The following is a 26,549-nucleotide window of genomic DNA, read 5'->3' as shown; positions in this document are numbered from 1 at the left end:
ACTGGGCCAACCCTGCCCAGACTTCCTTCAAGTGCCAATCATAAACACAAGTGACACAGGAGTGGTTGAGCAGCATACAGACAAGAGGAGGAGTTTGAGCACAGTTGTCTTTGTTTGCAGTAACTTTATAACGACGGATGAAAGTACATAGTGACCGATAAAAGGAAACCACCCTGACAATCAGATGGAGGAAACATACGAGAAGGCCGTATGTCACGGGGAAACGGGGAACTAGGGGAATTGAAGTTTTGAATAGACCTGTTATGACCGGCAGTCACCATGGGTGGCCACTAAATCCACCAAAACCAAGGAAAATTGGAGATTGCAGGGCAACACATTTTCCTCTGCAGAAAAGGAAGAATCGACACCGAGCGTTCATTTTCTCCGTCGGCTGCTAATAGCGAGGCGTGTCGGAGGAGCGGCCCAGTCGGAGGCACCCTGGGCAGCCAACGGGGGCCCATAATTTGTCCACAGCAAGTGGTAGGCGAACGGGGCAGCAGCTAATAGAAGACATCGTTAAAGCAGCCCGGCTTCTCCCGTGCCAGCAGACAGGACTTCAAATGCAGGCCCAGCAGCTGGGTGTGTAATTAGCAGCTGTCTGTCATCGAGGGCTGCAGGCTGGGATCCCCGGCCCTGCATTAAACCCAGCGGCGGTGCCAGATCTTCCGCGCTCCACTCGAGCCCTTCTGAGCTGCAGATGTTAGGCTTGGCAAACGCGCGGAGACAGATGCGCCGGCTTGCCCACACAGACGGAATCTCCCGCGCTCTCGCGCTCGTACCCCCAACACAATGGAGACAAACATATGCACAAGAACAAAACCGAGACAGACAGACGGACGAGCACAACACGGCACAGTTCCGAGCCGCGGCCAGGCATTTTCATCCTCTACTCCTGTCCTCCGCTTCCAATTATTTACTTTATCGTTCTGGAACCAGAGGCGGGCGGAATTTCTCACGTCTCTGTCCTACAGATCTTTCCGTCGTTGTCTGGCACCCCAAACTTAATGACCTTGTTTGTCGGTTTGTGTTTCTAATCGCGGAAAATTGTCGGCAATTTGTAATTTACATGACCTATACTAAAAACGGAAGCCGCTGGCAACTGCGGTGGGATACAGAAATGTTTCGGAGAATGTGTCATTGTTAGCTCCCATTAGCTGCGCGTTTTCCAGCCCTGAAGTCTAGTGCTGCCACCACCCTCTCTAAACAACCCCGTGCCAAGCATGGCTGATGGGCTAATTAAACTCACTACAGGGAATAAACGCTGCCTCACCGTCTGCCATTAGTCACACCTGGCACAGAAATGTCACCGGGAAAGAGGCGCTTTGCCCATTGGACGTTCAGGGGACCGGCGGGGTGACAGAGACGCATCGCCCAAGTCAGCGGCCGATATCCGCTGTGAAACTACGGCGGAGGGAACGGGAGGGAAGACGGAGAGAGAGACGGAGAGAGAGACAAGACGAGAGCTAGAGAGGGCAACGACGAGCAAGAGAGAGAGAGAGAGAGGAAGAGCGGGAGAGAGATAAATGGCTCCGGTTCCGTTTCCTTTGTAGTGATCCTCGCAACATTTAGGGAGGGTGCCGAGGCCGTGACAGGCCAGGCACGTCCCCCGGGGAGCCCCCGCGATCCCTCACACAGAGCCCACAGCTTGCCCCGCCCGCATCAATCCCCAGATAACCCCGTCCGCGGCCGACAGCCCGTTACGGGGAACGATGGGGAGAAACCGTGGGCACTTCAGCGAGACGGCTCACACTCTCCCCCCGCAGGTTCCACCTAACCGCTCCACCGCCCCGCAACGCACACCGACGGCAGCGCCGATCACTGATACGCGGCCACACACACGCTGGCTGCGCATATCTGGCCTAACGCCACACTCTCACCATTACACCGGCAGGTTTTTTCAGGTTTTACCATTCCTGACGGTAAATCTGGCGCTCCCATCTGGAGCCATTCTGGTAAACAGACTATTGTGTTTCAGGTCACGGAAGGTACGCAGGAGTAGCGTACCATCACTTCCTCATGCCTTCCTAATCAGGGCATCAAAGAGAGTCACTCATCGCCCCTCCCAGATTGATGCAGCAGGGCATGGATTCCCATCATTGTGAATATATCCGCTGACTGCTACGAGGGACCAGAACGCTCTCATTTGCAGACATCCTGCACAGCAAACAAAAACACGCTCCCCCCCCATCCATATGGTCTTCCTCTGCCGGGTGTTGTGAACTCCTGAGGAGCTATCCTTGAATGTTCAACACATTCTCTCAAGTTCATCCTGACCTGCTGTTCCACTTCCCCCAGGACACTTCTCACATCTTCCTCCGGATTTTTAAACCACGTCCGGGAGGGTTATTTATTCACCCGACCGGATGCACAGGCACGCACGCACAGGCACAGACGCGGTACCGAGCACACGTGCGTTTCTCACCACCCGCACACTCGCACTCCCGCTTTTAAATCCAGATGTGTTCGAAGGAAACACGCAATATACAAAATGTGTTCTCTACAGATATCACCTGATGTACAGGTTTGGATGCCGTCAGCAAATACTAAATTATTCCTTAGCAGGTTCTCAAACTGGAAGACAATTTTCCATCCTCAAAGTCTCAGTTGATTCTCAGTAAGCAATGGCGGATTCCACAAATCTCAGAAGTGACGGCTCCTGTGAAAATTAAAAAATTGAAAATAAATAATGAAACTAAGACAGAACTGGAACTCTGCTTTTGCGCTTTAATCCCACTTCCCACCAGCTCAGCCTAACTGACATTTCCTTAATTTATCCCTTTCAGGTTGGAACATTTTAATTAGGTCACTGTAAGTACTCCCTTTCACAGCCTTTCACCAGCCTGATGCGTCCTTGTATCAGGCGTGTCCCTGTGCTCACAGGCCTGTCCTCTCCGGTCACAGCGGTGTTCCCCTTGATGTTCTCAGCCGTTCTCAAACGGAGCGGTATTATCAGCAGAAGACGGCTCTCTATGACCGCGGCTCTTGAACGGAGCGCTCTCGGTTGCTGGCAGAGTGGGGCTCGCTGTGAGAAAGCAGAACTAAAAGCAGCTGCGGGGTCTGTGGGTGAGAAAACAACATGGCGAGCTTGGTCTGGGGAGTTGTGGAGGCCGGACGGCTGCAGAGGGCCGAGCCGGTACCCAGCGCAGCCCCTCTGTGTGTGAGGCATGGTACGCTCCGTCTGTTCCAGCACAGTGAGCCCAGCTCCGGGAGTCCACCGGCTCCTCGGCCTGGCGCTCGGCCAGGAGCTGTGGAATGCCGGAGTGAGCCGGGAAAACAAAAACAGGAGGGTGGAAGCGGCCAGCGGCGCGCTCAGGACTGTGCCCCGCAGAGGGAGAGGGGCTCAGGCATCGCCACTTGTGAGCTTCCTGTTTTCGCGCGGAAATAACGTCTCGGCCGGGCTTCCTCTCCGTCCGCTCCCAGGCTGGCCGAGCCGCACGCCTTTAATCAGCGGGGATCCTCTCCCGTTCCCTCCCTAGCCCGCCGCTTCCGTCCCGGAAGTGTACGCCAATCCCACCACACAGGAACGAGAGCGGATCAGCTCCACCGCACCGCAAGGGATCAACCTCACTCATACTTTCCAACTGTGTCAGAGCGACCTCATAGCTCGACAGAGCTCTGTGTCTTTGAGCCAGAGCTGCACAACATGCCTCAGCCCAGAACATGGAAAATAATGAACACTGGAGTTAGCTAATGCTAATGCTTCTGCTGCAGCATCGCTCAGAACATGGAAACTGATGAATACTCGAGTTAGAAAATGCTAATGCTTCTGCTACAGTACCGCTCAGAACATGGAAATTGATGAGTATGCTGGGTAGCCCAGACCAAAGAGCCCCAGAACACACACCCCTGGGCCACACTACCATTCGTCATCTGAAGGCTTTACTCAAGATGTTCTTCCAGCACTTTCAGTGCTCACAGAACCTAATCGGCACTAAAAGTAATTAAATCACAAACAGGCGAGCTAAAACCAGCAGCAGAGATGTGTAGGCTCAGTTATCGCCACTGAAACATCTACTTACAAGGGAACAGCATGGATTAATTTTAATTTGAAACAAGCCCAAAAGATGTTCAACTTCTATTATTATTATTATCGAACGAAAGGCATTAAATATGAAATTACCAGCTCAGTTGTAGTAGAGGGGGATTAAAGAGCAGCATGTATCATGAGCAAGTTTTGGGAGGGGTGAGGGAGTGAGGGGGAGGAGAGCCAATCAGGGCAGGACAGGAGAGGTGAGCCAATCAGGGCAGGACAGGGGAGGTCAGCCAATCAGGGCAGCATGGCGACAGATTCAATGTCACAGACGCTTTCAGCTCCAGGACAGCAGCAGAACAGCCCCCAGCTGGAGCTCCCTGGAGGACAGAAGCTGCCGACGGCTTCCGTGCTGCCTACTCTCAAACGACTCGTTAAACACAGGCCCAAAAAACAGGTCAGAGCCACGAGCCTCCGAGCTCTTAACTCACTCCTACGGTCTCCCCGGGTCTCCAGCAACACGACCGCCTTCGCTTTCAGCAACTTACAGCCATCTATTTTACGCAAACATAACATGACGTGCTCCGTCTTGCGTCGCCGCTTATCAAACATTCAGCGGTCTGGGGACTCCGTTTCCAGAAACACGCCGGGGGGGGTGGGGGGGGCGACGTACGGCCCTCCTGAGATCACACCGGCTCTTTCAACTCCACGCAGCAGCCTCACGTCGAGGGAAGAGGGTCTCCCAGCTTAATCTCCCGCTCCAGATCTCCCCTTCAGATGTCACCGGGAATTATCCCCGCCTTTTGAGCCGGCGCACGCGGATCTGCATACGCGACGGATAATTCCCGCTAATGGCTGGGGATAATCCGGGAGCCACGGGGCTGATCCGGTCACAGCTGTGCGCCGCCCCCCGACCGCGGCCGCAACCGCCAACTCCGCCGGGAACGGTCAGCCGGCCCGACGCGATCCGACCGTCAGCCGAGCCGGACCCGTGGGAGAGGCTGGAGAGGGGCCGAACGCAGCCCCGCAGGAGCGCCGCGACTGCAGCCCACACCCTGGAAAGATTACCGCCTCCATTACGACGCCGTCTCCGCGCCAGCGCCGGTTCCAAACACTCAGCTGAAAAACTCTTTGTTTCAATGGAAATGTTTACACCTTTTTCCAGAAAAGCAGCAGCTCCGCGGGAGTGGAAAATCCTCAGCCGGCGAACCTGCGCAGCGGGACAGCGCCACCATTTTATAGCGGCTCTGTCGTTACTCAGAAATACCTGCAACAAATGGAAACTGTAACCACTTAAGACTAATGGCTGTGTCGCTGCATCTCATGAGCCGCTCACTAGATCAAAGGCAACAGGAAGAGCATTAGCGCTGATTACAATTACCTATATTATCATAATCATCCCCCATTTTCTTTTTAACACTGTGTAAATCACTCATAACCTCTTAGGGATTACAATCTTTGTCAACCTTTAAAAAATATATATATTTTGGAGAGGATAAAAATCTTTACACCACTGTTTCTGGCTAAACAACATTTCAAAGAGCAGACTGAATCCGCCTGCCTCCACACGTACGGCGGATAACCTGCTATCTCAGGTCAGCAGGCCAGGCGTGTGTTGCAACATGAAACTGGAGACCTGTGGCAATCCATAGCAAGGTCATTTCCTGTCCCATTAAACAACCAATAGGGCTAATTGACCTATACAAGTTTATGGGGAAAAAGACCAAATCCTGAATTGCTTTGTTGGATTCGGAGTAATTCTCATGGGCGGCAAAACAAATGAGTTTCTCCCAACAGTCCCGACGATTCAATCTCAAAAGAGCAATTGTCTTCAGTAACATGACGTTAACCCCCAGGACCGAATGAGCGCACACAGAGAAGGAGAGAAACTGGCCCTAATCCGATGACTCTCATTGTGAGTCAGCCAGAGTAGACAAGACAATTATGGAGCCCTTCCATATTGGCCTCCCACTGCACCCCCAGCATTCTAAAGTGTAGTGTTACCATGTACCCTCAAACACGCACAAACACTCATTCACAACACACAACCTCTCTAACAGGAACCACTCTATTTTAAGCCAATGAACTTGTTTTTAAACATGGACAGAGAAACGCGCCTGGTCTTAAGATAGATAGTGTCTTTCAGCGAGCACACTACCATTTCTCCATTCTTCACAGAACTCAGGAAACGACAAAAATAATAACATTTACAATGCCTCAAAAATAGTAACTTTGTTTAAATGGCTAGGGATTGCTTTTTAAGACAACATTAAGTTAATAGGCAACAGCAGAGCGTATTTTAATATCTCCCCTCTGGACTTTGAATCTAATATTGTACAGAACGGTACAAGAGAAGCGCAGAACGCAATACAAACATAAATGGCAGTGCTGCTCCCCTTAAATGGGTGTTTGCCTTAATGGGAGAAAGAGAAACAATATTGGGCTTTGTTTAAAGCATTCCAGTAGTGTCACACGCACTACTGCAACCAATAATACGTCAGTGATTCCTAATAACTCAGCCGAGGAACTGGAGCTCTCCTGGGCATGGTTAAAGCTTGTATGAGCACCCCCCCACCCCCCCTCCTCCCTCCCCCAGCCTCTCACAGTGGGCCCCTCTGCCACATCCCTGGCAGTCTCTCACACTCTCTTTCTCACCAGCTCGCCCGTCTCAATGGGCTCTTTTCAGCGCGCTTAAGAAAGGCACAGAGCCCCTTATTGTAAATCACAAGTATGTGTGTATGTGCGTGCGTGCCAGCGTGTGCGTTTGTGCATGCATGCGTGCGTGTGTGTGTGTGTGTGTGTGCGTGCGTGCGTGCGGATGTCTGCACGCGCGTGTACACTCATATTTATACGTGTATAAGTGTGTGAGTTCACGCACATGCATTTCACACACTTGCTCAGTAGCACTGCCTGTTTGTCTGAGAACTGCCTGTTTGTCTGTACCTAACTATAGCTTCCAAACCACATTAAAACGACTATGGCAGCAGAAACATACTTAGACAGCAGTTCCCTCTTTGTGGCATTAGCTCTCACTTCCCCCCCACACATTGTACTGTATGTGTCCCTTCCCATGTTTGGTTAAGGCTCTGGGGTGCACCCTTATATGAGGAGAGAGATCTCAGGTGGGCTGTGACACCTATTCACCTTCAGTAACTTAATAAGAAAATGAGAAAATATATAAGAAAACAAGTAAGTAAATAAACAAACACAAGGAAAATCTCATTCCCACGCAGCTCAATTCCCATGAAATTGTAGAAGAGCAGACCTCTGCAGGAGTCCTCATTTGAGGCCTGATTTATGAGCTCTTTCACTGTACAGGACCGACACAGAGAATAAAACCGCCTAGAAGTCAAAAGGACGAGGCAGAAATGACCTAAAATGTGCAGAAGGGACGGGTTCAGGTAACAGGGCTTTCACCGCCCCCATCGGCTCCTGTACCTGAACAAAGACCTGCCTCCTGGAACACGTTGTGGAGGAGAGACGGTCTTTCTCTGTGTACGAATGCAAAATGTGTGGCCTGGCTCTAAATGTCGGATACCTCTCCACACTGGCTTCTTTAAATATTCAGAGTGTGTGACTGAGAGATAGACAGAGAGTGAGAGAGTGAGTGAATGAATGAGTGAGAGTGAGAGAGAATGTGTGTGCGTATGTGTACATGTTACATGCGTGTAATATGTGAGTGAGTACTTGTGCAATTGAGGCACACACTCATGCACACACACACGCACGCACACACACACTAACACACACACACACACACACACACACACACACACACGTAGGTGATTAAGCCCAAGGGAAAATGGAGACACTCCCTGCCCGTTCTAAAGGCTGAGAGGATGAGCTGTGGTTCACCTCAGCTCCTCCAGTGACCTCATTCAGCCCAGGTCTAAGCCCACTGTCACCAATACATTCCTAATGAGCCTTATCTCTGCAGCAACATGCTGGACATGGGACAGCCAGAGATCAGATCCAGCACCGTCTGTACAGCGCAGAAACATCAACACGCACCACACCGCGCATCTGTAAGCCGGGGATTATCAGAAAATATTCTTCATACATTTATTAAAATATAGGATTCTGCCTCTTTTTGTCAAGAGACAGCGACAACACAGTGGGATACCCAAGATTACATTTGAAAACATCGCTAAGCCGCAAGCTTGGAGCTGTGCCGGAGAGCAAAGCAAGCGGACAAACACCACGCTCCACCCCACCCCCACCCTGCTATGTCAAACACTGCGACCCACCCCCACCCTGCTACACCAAACACCACCCTCCACCCCACCCCCACCCTGCTATGCCAAACACCACACTCCACCCCCACCCCGACCTCACTACACCAAACACCACACTCCACCTCTCTATGCCAAACACCACCCCCACCCCCACCCCGCTACACCAAACACTCCACCCCACCCCCACCCTGCTACACCAAACACCACCCCCACCCCCACCTCGCTACACCAAACACTCCACCCCCACCCCGCTACAGAACGCCAAGGATGGAACGCCAAACACAGCCAGCGTTCCATCCTCTCTCCCTCTTTCCATCCAGAATGCCAGGAACGAGGTGACCTCCACGCTCACTCCCTGCCATCAAAGGGTCAGGGAGGCAGAGAAGAGTTAAAGTGGGACCGGCCAGTGCCGCGCTAAGTAGCCTCAAAATCCACGGGATTGCAGGGGATTACGGCAGGGATTTGAGTGCACGTTGGATTTCCGGATTACGAACAAAAAAACCCAAAACATACAGCTTTCTCCTCGCATGTCACGGCGCTCTTAATCACAAATAGAAACTAAAAATCTCCAGACAATCTAGATTCAGCTCCACCGCCATACACCCCGGTTCCGGAAATTACCGTCCTCCGCATACCCCGTAACCAGGCATGGAGAGAGCACCGCCATTTTGAAGATGCTCCAGAAATGTTGAGCCAGCCCCATCTGCACACAACGATAATCTGTCATCTCCCTTCTGCACCCCTCCACACACACACACACACACACACACAGAAAAGGTGGACTCTGCCCAGATGGATTGCTTGCCCAGGCCGTGGTCTTCATGGGAGAAGTGGCATCCATCATCAGACTTTGGGAGGGAGGGAGATGTTTAGCACTGCATTCATAAATAGCCTCACAGGAACTCTCAGAAACGCACTATACTTGCATTCTTCATCGTCTCAGCAACGGTCTCGAAAAACGGAGACCTTCGTCCGCATCACTGGGACATTTTCAGTTACACATTCAAATTTAAAGACCAGACTTCAATTACAAACTCACACAGCTCACACAAGACCTCAATTATAAATCTGCTTGTACAAATATAAACTGGTTCATTTTTCTGAACACCGAAGTCCCTGCGAAGGGACACTTGGTATAATTCTTACTCTGTTTATTTAAATGTCAAAGATAAAGAAAAAGAAAAATTTTGCCATTAATGGAGCACTTAAACTGCCTTTAAAATTCTTGATAAACTTGAACCATGTCGACATTGAATGACGAAGGCTAATCCACAAATAAGGGGATACAATTGTGATTGCCAATTTTAAAGCCTTGGAAAAAAACATGCCTATATACTCTATTACAAAAATTGAGATGGAGCAAACCACATTAGGAATTATTATCATTCAACTTATAAAGAAATAACCCTGAAACAGGCAAATAAAATATGTTCTGAAATTTGATGAAAGCCTCTTCAACCAGGTGAGAATTTACACCTGAGCCAATCAGGACAGAGTATACAGTATATCTGAGCATCTAAGCACAGCTCTAATGTGAAGAATATTTACAGTACTAATAACTCATTCACCACAGCAGTCCCAGGGGTAAACTCCTTACCTATGTGATTATTGTTAACGCACGGGATTACAGGATTACCAGTTTCAAATTTCATTTATAATCTGGGTATAGCAACACATCACTCCTGTGATACTGGCATTGTGGCAATTATCCTTTTCTAGCAGCAAAGTTGCTGTGCATTATCAGAGGTTGGCTGGTTTTTTTTTTAGAGGGGGTTATTAAAATTTCTGTACCTAGCGAAGAGGGTGGGCCCTGCAGGAACCTCCCGCCCAACCCCACCCCACGCGGGTCACAGGGCCCACAGGGCGACCATGTGTGTTTATCTTTCCGGTCACCCTTTCCTGACCGCACAGAAACAATGAAGCCCATTGGTGCGGCTCGGCTGGTGGGCGGGCAGGGACAGGCAGCAGCGCCTCACACACACTGCAGCCTCCGTCGCACGCGGACAGACTCCCAGCAAGAACAGCAAAGGAGTCTCCGGAGGTTTTGTTAAGGCTTCAATGGAAGCCTCAGTCTACCAACGCTGGCTTCATTCCACACCAGTTCCCCACTCAAGAGGTAATGGATTCTCCGTAATTGCCTTTAAAACACAGAGCGCTTTTTTAAATTCACTTTATGAACATTCCAGGCATTCATTCCCATCCCTCCTGGTTTTAATAGTTTGGTTTCAGCATTAAAGGGCTTTTTAAAACAACAAAAATAAAAGCAATATCAGCAAATTGATTGATGTAGCCGCTTTATAGTATCGTATAGTATATAGCATGAACACAACTGTGCATGCTATATACTATAACTATATACTATAATCATACATGCAGCTCTTCCTCTCTTCGGTCCCAGTGTGTGAGGTTAAGCCAGCAGTGGTTTAATGGAGATGTAGTAGGTTTCAACTGCAGAATAAATCACAGAGAGGGGCAGGCCTGTCTCTGCCCCTGACCCTAGATTTACCCACACTGCAACATAACAGAAACCAGAGGCTGGAGATGCACACCAAACACAGACTGAACAGCTGCACTGATACGCTCCATTGTGTCCCAGTGTGAGACATCTAAACACACGCCCTCGCACACACAGAAACACATGCGTACATACACACACAAGCACAAATGCGTATACACACACCCAAACACATGCAAACACACGCAAACAGATACGTACATACACACAAAGGCATAGGCACAGGCACGGGCACACACAGGCACACACAGGCGCGCACACAGGCGCGCACACAGGCGCGCACACAGGCGCGCACACAGGCGCACACACAGGCGCACACACAGGCGCACACACAGGCGCACACACAGGCACACACACAGGCACACGTGTACATACACACAGGCACGCAGAAGCAGAAACAGAAGAAGAAGCTGCCAGCAGTGTTTGCTGTTTGCTGTAGGGACTGCTGATTCCGAGGGGGCAGCAGGTCTGAAGCTGGCCACTTGCAGTTGTCATTAACGGGCTGTGGGAAGGGGAGCATGCTGTAGTTCTAATTCAGAGCGCCATTAACCTTCCCCAGTAGCCCTGTATGAGGGATGGGGGTGCGTGGAGCACAATGCCTTTATGAGGGCTCTGAACCGCACACACACACACACACACACACACACACACACACACACACACACACACACACACACACAATAAAACCACAGCTTCCCATGGAACAACATCAACTGGAGGCTGCAAACAATATCACCGGCTTCAAAGCCTAGTGAGCTGCAGATAGAGTAGACAATGCACAACCTAACAAAGCTTACAGTATTTTGTTAAAACATGGTTATGTCAAAATGAGCATAATACTGTAAAGGCCATCATTGCAAAATGTAGAAGTGTGTGTGGGGAGCACTGTCAATTCTGTGCAATTGACAGTGCCCACAGTGGGTGGGAAACGCATGCCACCAGGAAAAAAGTACCAGAAAAATACCAAGAGAATGTCCCATCTGGGGCATGGTGGATGGGGCTCAATGCATGCCGGCTCCCTACAGATCCAGCAAATGAAGAGTGGACATGGATTTTTTAGGATGACCTGAATTCTGTAACAGAGCTATGTTTAAAAGCCATGCAACATGGAAACTTGTCACGTGTTTAAAAGCCATGCAACATGGAAACTTGTCATATGTTTAAAAGCCATGCAACATGGAAACTTGTCTTGTGTTGTGTTTAAAAGCCCTGCAACATGGAAACTTGTCACGTGTTTAAAAGCCCTGCAACATGGAAACTTAATTAATTAATTAATTTAATTAATTTAATTGAAGCAATTATAGTTACGAGAGACGGCGCTAACATACTAGAACTCAAGAACATGGGGGCTCATTCCAATCGCTTTTCTTTCAACCACTTCTTTCTCTTCCTTGCCCCTAAACCAGAAATTGATCAAGGTCCATCATATTTAAGAGAGTTAGAAGTACATGTTCGGAACTCCCAAACTTTCCTTTGAGTCAAAAAACCTACCCATGCATTGACACTGGGCTGAAGGAAACAAGCGTTTCCTTTGCAGAATTTCTTTTTTTTTAAATGCATGACGAACAAATGATCGACTTGTGGATCCACCTCTTCCCATCTGCCATGCATCTGCCACTTCTGTAACTGACATGGCTTCAAGCAGACCACGTTTGAAGAGGCAAAGAACATCCCAGTCGCCTAATTCACATTCTTGATTTCTCCGTCTTTACTTATTTTTCTAGCCTTCTTTTCTAGCCTCTCCCGATGGGAGGAGCTAGGAGTAGGACAAGGAGCAAAGAAGTGAAAAAAGTGAAAGATAAGCGACAGGAAAGTGACCAAGATCTTCCTTAAATTATTCCTCAGTAGAAGCATACTATAATTGGTTGACAACAAAAGTTGGCATTTAACCTGCCCCCTATAATTTGTTTAATTATTTAAGTGGGCTGTTTCTTTGTATGGAGATGAGCATTTCAAACAACTCCAACAATTTTGTTAATTGAATGAAAATTATTCATTCTAAATGGTCCACTTCTATAAATCAAAATGGCCATTGCAAGAGATATTGAAGAGGTCCATTTGCTGGTCATTCAGCCAATTTCTTCTGTCACTTTTTTTAAGTAATTATTTTGTATGCCCATTATTTGCCTACAAAATTAATCCCATGTTTAACCCTTTAAAATGTAGTCTTTTGGAATGGTTTCTTCCAAGTCCAAGTCAGTGTTGTAGAACTCCATTGCTTTCGATTACCAGTAGCGATTTCTACATCAGTATTAGAATAGAAGAACATTCTAATCACATTTGTGATCTTTCATCTTAAATTGGTTAAAAAGATAATTGAGACACAGGCCCAAATGTAAACTAATGCAGCAGAAGCTTTGAAACTTTGCATGAGCCTCGTTAAAAAAAAGAAATCTTCTGAAGACTACATGCGAAAAGGTTACTTAAATTACATTACGAGCATGGTGCGGATTGTGTTCGAACCCTTGCACAACCAGCAGAATGAAATGTGCTTTGCATTTCGACGTAGTGAATCTTCCCCCAGGATTCAAAATTTGAGTGAAGTGGCAATGATGTCACGCACATTATGGCTGCCAAATCACGTGATTCAGTTACTTCTACTTTTCAACTTCCAATGGCTACGTGCTGTACAGTATACCCTTGCATTTTAGGATCACATTTTACTTTTATGCTTTTTATTATGTAGTTGATGTTTTTATGGTCAGAAATTCAATTTTAGTATGTATACATATGTATTTTGAGTGTATTCCTTGGTTGTAATGGCAATACAGTAGAATTTTGAATCTCTACTTCTGAGGCAATTTACATACGTCTTTAAAGGTCAGGGAAGGCACTCCATGCAGCAAAGGGCTTGACTCCAGCGGTCACGTTATATTATATAGTATATTTTTCAGATAGATACCAATACTATCTTGCTGATATTACCAATAGTTTATGCACATAGGATATCAATATTACGGCAATTATCTTTACTTTTTTCACTCACAAATTAAAAGAAACCAAAACAGAGGTTTGTTGGACAATGATGCTATTATTATTATTAAAAGTTCAATAGCACTGGTCACAATGGAAAAAAATGCTTTCCACACAAAAAAGAAAGACAAAAATGTCAGTAAGAAGAATGTGCTTCCATTTGCTGGTCTGTAATTAATTATATATAATTTCTGGCCAAAAGAATTGTGTTTCATAATGGAACCAATATTTATTGTTTCGCTAATTGTAGTAACAGACACATTAATTACAGATAGAAGACATTTCCTTCTATTAATGTACTCCTCTGCAAACTGCAAATCCAATCATTTTTGTGAGGTGAAATCAAGTTTATATTTGATTGCATAGAGAGTGATATACATGTCTTGCCATTCTACAGTTGAAAAACTGGCACTCGACAGAAAGGAACATATGAAAATGGGAAGTAATCACCCCCCAGTTCCTACTTCTAAACCCAGTTAAAGATGGGTTAGGGGACAAGCAATTTAAAATTTTAGTCTGCATGAAAGCATGTTTTTCTTTTATCTATTATGAAAAGAGATTAAAAGGAAGAATTGATAGTGTTTTTTTCTGGCCTTAAAGTGGAGGATGTTACAGAGTAAGATTTCTATCATCCTTTACACATATTAAAACTCTATGATACATTCACACTCCGCAGGAAAGGTTGATAGGAAGGCCTTGATAATGATTTATAGATCTGCGTGGATGAATAGATCAGCACAGAGTAGGCAAACACTGTAACGCCCACACTTTTGACACAGTTTAGAAGAACGCATAAAAGGATAGCAAAGCTATCATGCTACTGTACATAATAACTAAGGTAATTTGTATCAGCAAAATGATTTCAGTGCATGAGTGGATGCCAGGTTAAAGGTTATATCTTCTCTCTGAGCACACTGAATGGTTTCAACAAAACAAAACATGAAAGACTTTTTATGAGGGAATTTATTAACCTGCCTGTGGCTTTTAAATGGATACATTACAACAAATTTATTATGGAAGCATTTAGTGTTTCCTAAACTCAAGAAAATACCTGGCTTCATTAAAATATTAACTGATATTAGACTCGAGAGAACATTTAAGTGTAAAATAAAAATCATTAAAGATTGTGCTTGACATTTATCTTAACCTGGAACCTAGCTATTATAAATTGTGAATAAGACAACAATGGCGTGTAATTTACGAAAGAGTGCTACTGAATACCAGCACTTCAGAGTCTACAGTGTCTACTGAAGGGTAATGTTAATTCATTAATAATGACTATGTTAATGATTAAATCTTAAGAACTGTAAAAACTATAAACACAACGTTTTCCCCTTTTTTGCTTTCATGCCCATTTTCAGTTTGAACTGACCAATCGTAAACAGCCGTGCTAAGGCTGCCGTCTCCACAGTGGACGCCAGAGTGCAGACAGGCGTGCACTCTCCTCCCAGGCGTGTGATGTCACCAGCTGCTTCTTTTCACACGCGGCTCGCACACACGCCACGCTCGCACAGACATGAGTCAGAGGAAGACGCTTCACACGCAGCTTCAGCAAGCAGACCACCGGAGCCTGACCAACTAGTGCCGAAATAGTCAAAATTCCGTGCCCAACCATGCAAGGGAACAGCAAGGGGCCTAATTAGGAGGAGCCGCCATTTTGCTTTTAAGTCAAAGTTGAAAATGAATGGGGTGTCTTGGTGGCGTAGCCTGTAGAGCACCAACCACATGCTCATTGCGAGCCATAATGTCTGCGGTTCGAATCCTCACGTCCTCATGTCTTTCCCTCTCTGTCCCTCCCAATCTATCTGTTTCTCTACACCATATACTGTCCAATAAACCTACAAAATCCATATATATATATCTAAAGGTTAAAAATGAATGTTAACCGAATCCCTCCTATGGCCACTTTGAACGTCTACACAAACGAGAGCCTTCTGAAACACTGAAATATTTCCGCTTCGGCCCCTGAAAAGAAGACAAACGAACGGCGTCTGAACGCGAGTGTCAAACATCAGGGCCGTCCGGGAGCGGAGTAGTGATGCAGAGCAGTCATTACGCAGCGGCGCCCCAACACATGCTAAAATATTGCGCTGGGCCGGGCGGCCGACAGCCCGCTCCAGAGCAGATGGATACAAACGGCCGAATGCGCCTCGGAGCAGCAGTGAAACGCATACGTCCCGCTCCGCAGGAAGCCTCGCGCTGAGCGGAGCGCTCAAACGCCGTCTGCGTCGTCCGACCGGAGGTACGCAAGGACCTCCCGAAAGGAGCGCGCACAGCCAGCTCTCCGTCAGGAGGTCATTCGCCAAGGAGGGGTTTATCACGCATGAGCGCAAGGCTACAAGCTACACGGGAAAAATAATGTTATGTGATTTTTTACACAGAGAAACAAATCAATACACGCTGGTTATTTATCGCATTATCTTGGCAGCCAAAGCAAGATGGAAGAGTTCAATTTCATCCTTATGAGTTTCAGAAAAAAAATGCAGTAACTACAAATCAGCATTTGCCATGGACACAGACTTTAATCTCCCCCCCCCCCCACCAAACAAAGAGGCAAGTTAGGTCAACTCATTCCCATCAGTCTTCTTGGTTCCACCAGTTGACACCTGACAGGTTGAAGGCACAGACAGACAAATGCTGCTCACACACTAAACACACACGCACACACGTGAATGCACACACCCATGCACACGTGCACCCGCACACACGCACCCATACACATGTGTACACCCACACAAAAACACACACACACAGTAAAAAGCTGCATGCACCCACACATGCAGACCCCCATGCAGACACCCATGCACATGCGCGCGCACGCACACACACACACACACACACACACACACAGCTGCACACACAGATGCTGCGCAGTGTGGCGTGTGGCGCGAGGCAGCTCTGACCCTGCTCCCGGCCTGAGGCAGACTGCGTGAGTCAGCACAGAGATCAGAGTGAGCGGCATGAATCACCCTGCTGTAGGAGCAGAGCAGCCCTGCGGGACGCTGGCACAGAGGGAGGCCTGAGCGCGCGCACACACACACACATACAGTCACAATCACATTAACACACACGCAAACAGTCACAATCACATTAACACACACACAAGCAGTCACAATCACATTAACACACACACATACAGTCACAATCACATTAACACACACACACTTACACACACACGCAAACAGTCACAATCACATTAACACACACATACAGTCACAATCACATTAACACACACACATACAGTCACAATCACATTAACACACACACATACAGTCACAATCACATTAACACACACACACACACACGCAAACAGTCACAATCACAATAACACACACACATACAGTCACAATCACATTAACACACACACATACAGTCACAATCACATTAACACACACACATACAGTCACAATCACATTAACACGCACACATACAGTCACAATCACATTAACACACACACATACAGTCACAATCACATTAACACACACACATACAGTCACAATCACATTAACACACACACATACACACACACGCAAACAGTCACAATCACATTAACACACACACATACAGTCACAATCACATTAACACACACACATACAGTCACAATCACATTAACACACACACATACAGTCACAATCACATTAACACGCACACATACAGTCACAATCACATTAACACACACACATACAGTCACAATCACATTAACACACACACATACAGTCACAATCACATTAACACACACACATACACACACGCAAACAGTCACAATCACATTAACACACACACATACACACACACGAAAACAGTCACAATCACATTAACATACACACTTACACAGACATGCAAATAGTCACAATCACATTAACACACACACACACACACACACACACACACACACACACACACACACACACACACACAGTCACAATCACATTAACACACACACACACAAACAGTCACAATCACATTAACACACACACACATACACACACAAACAAACAGTCACATTAACACACACATACACTCACACACACACAAACAGTCACATTAGCACACACACACACACACAAACACACAGTCACAGTCACATTAACACACACACACACACACACAAACAGTCACATTAACACACGCACACGCGCACACACACACACACACACACACACACACACACACACACACACACAAACGAACAGTCACATTAACACACACACACAAACAGTCACAGTAACATTAACGCACAAACACACTCACATACACACAGTCACAATAACACAGACACACACACAGAGGGAGGCCTGAGCGCATGCACACATCAACATACACACAGGTGCTTACACACAAACACACACAGGTGCGCACATACATACACACATGCTCACACATATACACTGGCATGCACATACTGTAAACAGATGCACACAGACACCTGCATGCACGTACAAACACACCCACACAAGACCACCAAAAAAAAGACTGATACAGAACAGTCAAATTTCATAACATAGCATGAATGACAGCATAGCCCTTATAAGAATCTGACCAGCATGCTGCTAGCATGCAAACATGCACAGGATCAGGGTGAAAGAGATACACAAATGTTCTTGGCTACAAAGGACAGGTGCTGCAAACCAACTGTAACGTCTGTACCTGCACTGACAGAGTCACATGATAAAAGACGTACGAGTCACCACAAAGGAACACTGCTTCAGATGTGCAGATTGCAAGATCTTCGTGGCTGAGATTCCAGCACATACTGACTCAGCGGCTATGCATGGGCTGCCATGACTCACGAAACCTACATTTCATGGAAAACCTTTAGCCCCATCTACACCTGGACATATACATCATTGCCCTGGCAATAGCAGTGTATTGAGAGGTGGAATAAGTAATGTGACAGAATATTCCCCACCATCCTGTACAGCAGTTTGCTGTTGCCTCAATTCATACCAGTATTCCATATACTGAGAGAAATCAAAGAATGGCTACATTTGGATGGGGTAGACCTAATTAGAGAAAACCTCCAGTTCCGCCATCCTAGAGAGTACAGTTCCAGCCAGACCAAAACTCGCAGGGCATACTGCTCGAGCTTCCCACACGGCAACAAACTGCACAGCTGGTGTCCACACAGGTTTTATGGCTGTTACACAAGGGTATGAAAAAAATGTCTCAGAAAAACACTGACAATCAGCCCAGCAGAGAACACGCGGAGGAACACAGGCTGGGCAAAGCTTCTCTCCTTCTGGACCTCCACAGCCAGGTAGAGAAGCAGCCTCCGGCATCAGTGCTGTGGCGCGACACCGGCTCTCAGAATGACAGGTGGACGGCACGGCGGCAGGCCTCGCAGACACAACAAGGCGATAGGCACCTTATCCAGAGCCGCAGAACGGAAAGGCGTTTCACTCATTTTAACAACGGAGAGCCGAGGCCTTTGAGGCACTTTTGGGGCTTGCTTGGTCGGCGCCGAATTAGAGGGGGCGAGACGTGGGAGAGGGGGGCGACGGGATTTTAGAGTGGGGCGCAGCGCACAGACCCAAATGTCCAGGCACGACGTCTCCCTGGAAAGACACATTTTCTCACCTCATTCATAACGTTGGTCTTATTGTCAGGTGTGACACGCGTTACCAAAGCAAATTACTTTCATTTTCCACATATCCCGCTGGGCATGTCCGAAGTACAGATGAAGGCAAGCGCAGATAAATGCAGGTAGACACAAGACGAGACATTAGGCCATGCTTCCAAGAGCACGTCAAAAGGGTAAAGTCAACAAGTAATAACACTTAAGGAGCCATTAATCTGTCTCTCTGTTTGCTTGGTACCGTTCAAGATATCGCTCCGAGCATCCACCTCCCAGATCCCTCAGAAGTGAATGCTTTCAACGCCAGTCAGCCGTTCTCTTTCCTTTCCTCTAACCACCCAGCGTCTTAGGTTACGTCACGCGTGTAACCGTCGGCTCTATGACTCGGAACGAATCGCCTACACGACTCAAGACGAATCGCCTCATGAATCCAGCATCGCTAAAATCTGAAGGTGAGAGACAACAAAGTATACCCAAGTAATGGTGTAGCTGCAGGGGCCCATTTGGCACCCCCGGTGCGCCACAGAAACATCCCACACAGCGAACAAGAGGCAGACAGCAAGGGAGGCCGGCCAACAGCACAACTGCGAGGATGCAGCATACCGTGTACGACTCACGCGAGCCCAGACAAAAGGTCACAGGATGGGATATGTCATTTTCTAAAAAGCCATTCTCTGGGAGTCACTGCTGAGAACAGAAGGAATACGTTGAGGTCTGTCTGTCACTTCTGATTTCTGACCCCGTACCAGAGTGAAAAATACCCTTGACCAAAGCTGGAAATGCAGGCCTCCGCAATGCTCAAAACAGCATTTCAGACCTCATCGATTTGCCCCGTCTGCCTTCATCCCAGTAACCTTCCAAGATTATTCCACTGGCCCCAGCACCAAAGCACTAAGTGTTACAGGACCAAAGAACAAACCTCGAACAGGCTAATTTTACAGTTCAAATCACAAAAACATTCCACTGACATTGTCGGAATATTGTGTCTTCATTTAGCCTACATCCTGGTCTGGTCCCTTGAGTGGGGCTACGGGTGAAACATTCTAAAAGGCCATGCTACCATGGTAATGCGGGCACTGTTAAAGGCAGCCACCTTAAGGACAGTCCGCATAAGACAGACATACATATACAGAAATGTTAAATATCAGATTTAGTGCAGTGCTGCAGGCTCAACAAAAAGCACCTTCAAAACCTATGAAGTGAATGTGCAAGGATGTGTGAAATACCAGTAACAGTTCTCATGGCTAGATCACAGGGGATAAAAACTAAGGTCAAATAACAGGAATATTTTTTTGTTCATGTTTAATATCCCAATGTGACGTGCCTAATCACACCAAATTATAGTTTGTCTTTGATAAATCAGAATAACCCAACCCTACTTTAACAGATTATATTTTACTGCAGCAATCTTTTTATTTTCTTCACCCCAATCAGGCATCACCAACTATCACTGCTATGCTACCTTGACCCACTGCAAGTGTGATGTACTGCATTGAATAGTACTATAATACTACAACACAGTACTACAGGAGACCAGAGGAGAGACCTATCACTCGCTGATGGTAAGTGGCAACCAGGAACATTGCTGTGAGGAGATTATGTAGTAGGAACTAGAGGCTGACAGTGACTTAAACCCACCCTACCCTTGGCAAAGCAAATCCAAGCGTGCTCCTGGGCATAGCACTCAGCCAAGGTTCCAACCTGCAATTTCTCAACCATTCTTAGAATAATCGATGTTATAAAAAATAACATAGACTTACCTCTTGAAAACCTGAACACCTTTTTAAAAGACTGATATGTGCCAAAGATTAATATTGTGCAATTCGTAAAATGAGTGCTATTGTCGAATAAATTATTTTGTTCGAAAAATAAATGACAAATAAAGTTAAAAAGAACGACCGTTTATTGAATCAAGACTGCATAACATTTTTGTCCATATACGAAGCCCTAGTATACGTGGCTTTTCCACTTCAACGTTCGGTCTCTTCTGAAGCAAATCCTCATAAGTAGCCTAGAGTATCGCCACGGGCTTCTGAATAAACTAGCAATAAAGTTGCCTCTTTCAGTTTGATCGGCTCCCCGTGTAGAAGACGACTCGCTTTGAAAGTGGTCATTAAATAACAATTTAATACTGTATTTATTATAGTGGGAAACTGTAGATATTGGGTCGTAATTCCATCTGATCCATAATGGCATCTATCAAACCGCAAGTCGCATACATTTTGGAAAGCTCATTAGACAAGCGCAACTTTCAAATAAGGGATAATGTCGCCCGGGTTACCTTTTAGATTTTTCCTGATACATGCATGAATCGAATGTATATTATCAATTATCCGAGTGCCCCATAAATGTGTGCATTCAAGCCATTTATTCCTTCCGATTCCTCGCTAATGGTAAAAACTCAAATGTGATACGTTTCGCGAATGATTGAAACGCAGCACTAAAATGCATGCATTCAAACGCACATCAATTGCAGTAATCTCGAGAATGAGTCGTGAAATTGTTTCAGTTGTAACAACGCATCCCATTTAACAGCGCATCGTTACTGGGCAAGCGAGATAGCTCTTACCACCTTAGCGGGTTAAGAGATAAATGTTTCATGTTGTAAATTGAAAACGGACAGATATCAAGCTAGCCACGACCACTGATTCATTCAATCAGCGGAATGAGATGCACCAAAAACGACGAGGGCAAAAAAGATTCAATGAAACCTATGTCAGCGTCTTCTGTTAATCACACAGGGCCCCGTGCAATTTGGAATACCTTGCGCATAAGGACTGGTGTATACAGTAGCTAATGTTACTGCCTTACCGGTTGTTGTTTATGTCGAACGGTTCCCTTTCCGAGGTGAGGCTGAAGATGTTGCTCTTGAAGCCCGCTTTTCAGATATTCGCTGCCGGCTTTGTTGCCACCGATCCGGTCTCTCTTTTCTCTGATGTTGGAGCCTCCGTTTTCCCTCTCTTCTCCCGAGTCCAGGCTACTGAAGTTCCATACTATGAGTGTCTGCACCAGCAATACAGTAAGAGCTGCGATCAAGGCAGACCGTGAGCGGCGAGCCAACCTGCGAGCGCACGAACCGCCAACCATCTTCACACTGAGGCTGAGAGGTGCAGACAGTGGGCTTTGTGGCTCTGCGTTGCGAGAGGAGGGGGTGATCGTGGAGGTGGTGGCTGGCGAGGGATAGCAAGGAGGAGAGAGACTGGAAGAGAAAACACAGAGCCCCCGTGTGGTGAAATAGCGCACATTAAAATGTGGTTCTCCCATTAATTTCCTCACGCAGAAAACCACGAAATCTCCTTTTCAATTTGAAACCAAACAGGTAAGGTTATTATTGCCTCAATTGAATTTTTGCTTCGGCCTACTAAAGTAAAACGAGCAATATCCGTCAGTCAGTCCATCGTTAAATCAAAAAGGATTTTTTTGACTGAACGCACAATTTCTCCAGGAAATTAAAGTGATCTGCCTAACGGATCAACGTTTATGAGCTTGCACTCAGTCTGCCATATCCACAGGGCGAAATGCTCGTTTTAGCACAACTGGGCATGGCTTTGAGATTATATGTGCTGAGCCGAGTTTTAATTTCTTCAGTTTGGGTATAAGGGAATTACTCACTGCACACGGGTGACAGGAGAGAGACTCAGTGACAGCACAGACGGAGTAATTTCAGATAAATTCTCATTACAATTTGAGCCGTAACCTGGCCACACAAGTGATGCAGAGAGTAAGAGAAGAGTTCATGTTAGTTAGAAGAAGACTTGCGTCAATACCTGGTGCACAAACCTACTGTGCTGTATAGTGTTGCTCCACACAAAGTGAAGCATTTCCACTGAGATATTTAGATTTTCTTTGCTTGATTCTGCAGTGTTCAGTATTTCAGTCTCTTCCTCAGAATGCCACGTCACGATTGGCCCGGTTACTGTCTGGCGAGGCTGAATTGTCTGTGCCTACTCCATTGGCTCTCCCTGGGTGAACACTTTCAAATAGGACAAACAGCTCCGTTTCAATTGATCCTATTGGCTTTCTTACACATTACTTGCATTTTCCATATTTCATCATGAACCACCCTTCTACTCACTCAAGCCACAGAAAGTATGTGATTTCATTCTACCGAGTCTAGCTTTGAGTCATCCATTATATTCAAAACTGTTGATCTATTGATTTATGTTCTGCATGCAAAAACAATGAATCAACACTTGGCTAAGCTCAAATGGTGTAGAGATGAATATTTCAATATAATATATTGTTTCCTGACTTCTTAAACAAAGCAAATAATTGAAATGCATTTCAGAGGATAATTTTTTCTTCTTCTGTATATCAAAAATAGATTTCCCCCACCCACAATATTTTAAAAACTGAACCTGTTGGTATTAAAATAATAATAAAGATTTACTTCACTAGCACTAGTGCTGAAACTAACTCCAAGTGAGATTAAATTAGTTCGGGTCAGCTGCTCAGAAAACAATTCAGTCTTGCTCGTTTGACAAGCTTTCATCTGATGTGTGGTATATGGTATGTGAAAGGTTGCAGGGGAGGCAGGTGGCAGGGTAGTAACGGTGTGAGAGCCTGGACGCAAACCCAATTTACTTGTCAAACTGCAACGCGCAGTTCATAAAACACGCTTTGTACATCTGAGAGCTTTTATCCACTGAAAGACAACGACCGTGCTTTATGAGGTATGGACCGATCCAGAATAGTTTTGCGTCACTTTATATCTGGATTACCGTACCGGTTTGGATAACAAGATGAATATTTGAGTGGATGAACAGACCTTGCTACAGGGTCAGTCTCACATAGACAAGTCTCTTAGCCAAGCATAGAAAAATGCGGCTTTCAAATTCGAAATACCGTAAACATTCCCGAGATATTTGTATATTATGTAAACATGAATATTTAGCGAAGGACAGAGCGAATGGGAGCGTTCCTGTGGCAGAAACGACACATCAGCTCTCATTAAGCAGCTGCGTTATCGCCCACAGCATTGTGTACTGGGACGTTTACCAAGACCCTTCGCTGTAAATGATGAATTTAATTAGAGTCGACCCCTCCGTCAGTCACTCCTGTCGCGCGCGGAGACGCTCTGCGCCTGACCAGGGCGCCGGCAGCAGTGCTCCCAGGGCTGGAGGTCTGCAGAGAGAGGAGCTATTTGAAGGGGCGAGGAGCAGCGCTGGTACAGCCTTAAGGTGTCATACCACAGGCTGCTTTTGTCTGCACACAATTTTTTTCCCCCTGTTTAAGATTAGACAACTATTTAAAGATAAAGCCAAATGCATTCTATTGATGTGGATTTGCCACATTGCCCTTGAAAATCCTTTTGTCTGTGGAGAGCCTTGGATTTCAATAGACAAATAGAGGAAATGTATTTAAAAAAGGAGAAGATTTGGAGAGTCCAGGGTGGTATCATCAGTTGGCATGTGACTGCTGGTTCTGAGATCTGGGTATTCAGCTTATGTGTGTTCATTTTACATTTAAGCATTATTTTAAGAATAATCTTTATTTTTAGCTTTCACGTTTGAAGAGAAAAGGTAGAAATAGTTGGAACAGGACAACTACAGATATGAAAGATGTCTAACCCTCAACCAATTCGTAACTATCGACTGATAACCCCTCAGCAAAGGGCAATGCTGTCCTTGTGCTAAAAGCCTTTAATCTGTTGCTAAATGCTAGGGTGGGGTTTGCATGTTTTGTACCGGAGGGATGGTTTTCTCCCCCATGCCATGCAGCCGATGACGTCTGCAGTGTGCGAGTGTGTATGGGTGAATGCGCTCCTGCTCCTCCTAATGTCTCTCATGTGCTCACATGTAACACTTTTATGAGCTGATCCTAATCTGTGTCTCCTGCCACTGGTGCACAGAGATGCCAAAGCCAGGGACTGATACAAAGCTGATGCCTTACATTTAATGAGGACACCTTGAGAATACATCCTTTTTTGTGGGAGGAATTCTTATTATTCAAATAGCAACCCTCTGGTCAATAGCATTCATGTCGTGTATAACTGGGGCAGTTTTTTATCACCATGCTGTTAAGCTAAGATTGGACAGTATGACTGCATCCATTACAACAGGAAATTTAAAGAGAGAAGCCTGTCATATTTCAACTATAATGTACTGAAATTTATCAAGTCAAATATTTTAATTTTTCTTACAACACATTCTCCCTTCTGGATCTATTATTTAGGAAGACAATAAAAATCCAAAGCATATTTCAAAATGAGACAAAATCACTTTGCACATTGATCCTCATGATCATAATGCTTACTCCAGTATACGATTAATCATATCCTTGGCACATATAAATAAACTTTATTATGATGAGACAAAGAAGCCAGCAACCACATACAGTTTGTCAGCACCACACATTTACTATGCTCATAGACACATTGGAAAGAAAACAAGCAAAGATGACTGAAAAAAAGCTAAAATGACCAAATCCATGCTTCACCAAACATATGAATTCTATGTACAAAGCAAACCTGAAAGCCAAAATGGCATGTCCTCCCCATATCACAGTAATATACTGCAGTACAAAAGAGAGGAAGTGTTAGCCGCTACACTCCATTAGCGGTAAGTGAGAAGGCTGAGAGAAAGACCACGCCCAAGCTCACCTGCTCTAATGATGGCATTACCAGTAAGAGCACTGAAAGCAGAAATACAGGACTGCTGAGAATGTGAGTGCACAGCCTTCAGTCTTTAACCTTCACAAGCTGCCCTTTTTAATCAAAGTGTATCAGCCATCTTTTTGTTGTGGCTTAATTTAGTTATAGAATGTTGCCTGAAATTGGATTAAGCTTTAAAGTATTTAAACACAACTTAAATGTCTTCTTGCAAAAACAACTGTATTTTATTGCCAGACTGGCAATAACAAGAACACAAAATGAGGCAAGTAAATTAGATAAACCTTATCAAAGCGGACTATCATTTGGCGCCCTTGCAATTCCTAAAATACGGAATCATATCTTACCCCTATCTTGTGCAGGAGAGTGGATATCAAAGAATCGCCCTGATAGTATTGCTCTGTCCTTTTTCGTCCTTTTTAATTCTCTCTCTGCCACGGATAAGGGCCCCTTCTAAAAGGAACAAGGGATAACTGAAAATGACAACTACTTGATACGAGAGCTCGATTTCTATGTTTGGGATTTTCTAAGCACTTGCTGTTCTCTGAAAGGGCTTGTGAGCATGATGCTGTGTTAAATTAGCATGCAGCGAGTTCAACACCTCTACTGCCCCTACACTACAAAGTGTGACAATTATTGGCCTCTTTGCACTGCAGCCTTGTAAACAAAGC

General features: G+C 45.9%; 1 protein-coding gene across 1 annotated transcript in view; it reads right to left on the bottom strand.

Moving 5' to 3' along the window:
• Positions 1 to 22,431, bottom strand: part of xylt1 (xylosyltransferase I) — a 67,186-nt gene extending 44,755 nt beyond the window's left edge. Inside the window, exon 1 of the mRNA XM_061232851.1 lies at positions 22,080 to 22,431. Coding sequence (XP_061088835.1) covers positions 22,080 to 22,355 — 276 coding nt within the window. The 5' untranslated portion in view covers positions 22,356 to 22,431. The remainder of the gene's footprint in view (positions 1 to 22,079) is intronic.
• Between the last annotated feature and the right edge of the window lie 4,118 nt (positions 22,432 to 26,549).

The sequence above is a fragment of the Conger conger genome, chromosome 2 (genome assembly GCF_963514075.1).
Source record: "Conger conger chromosome 2, fConCon1.1, whole genome shotgun sequence".
Classification (NCBI taxonomy): domain Eukaryota; kingdom Metazoa; phylum Chordata; class Actinopteri; order Anguilliformes; family Congridae; genus Conger; species Conger conger.
The sequence above is the reverse complement of the archived record's forward strand: the minus strand, read 5'-3'. Positions and strand labels throughout refer to the sequence as shown.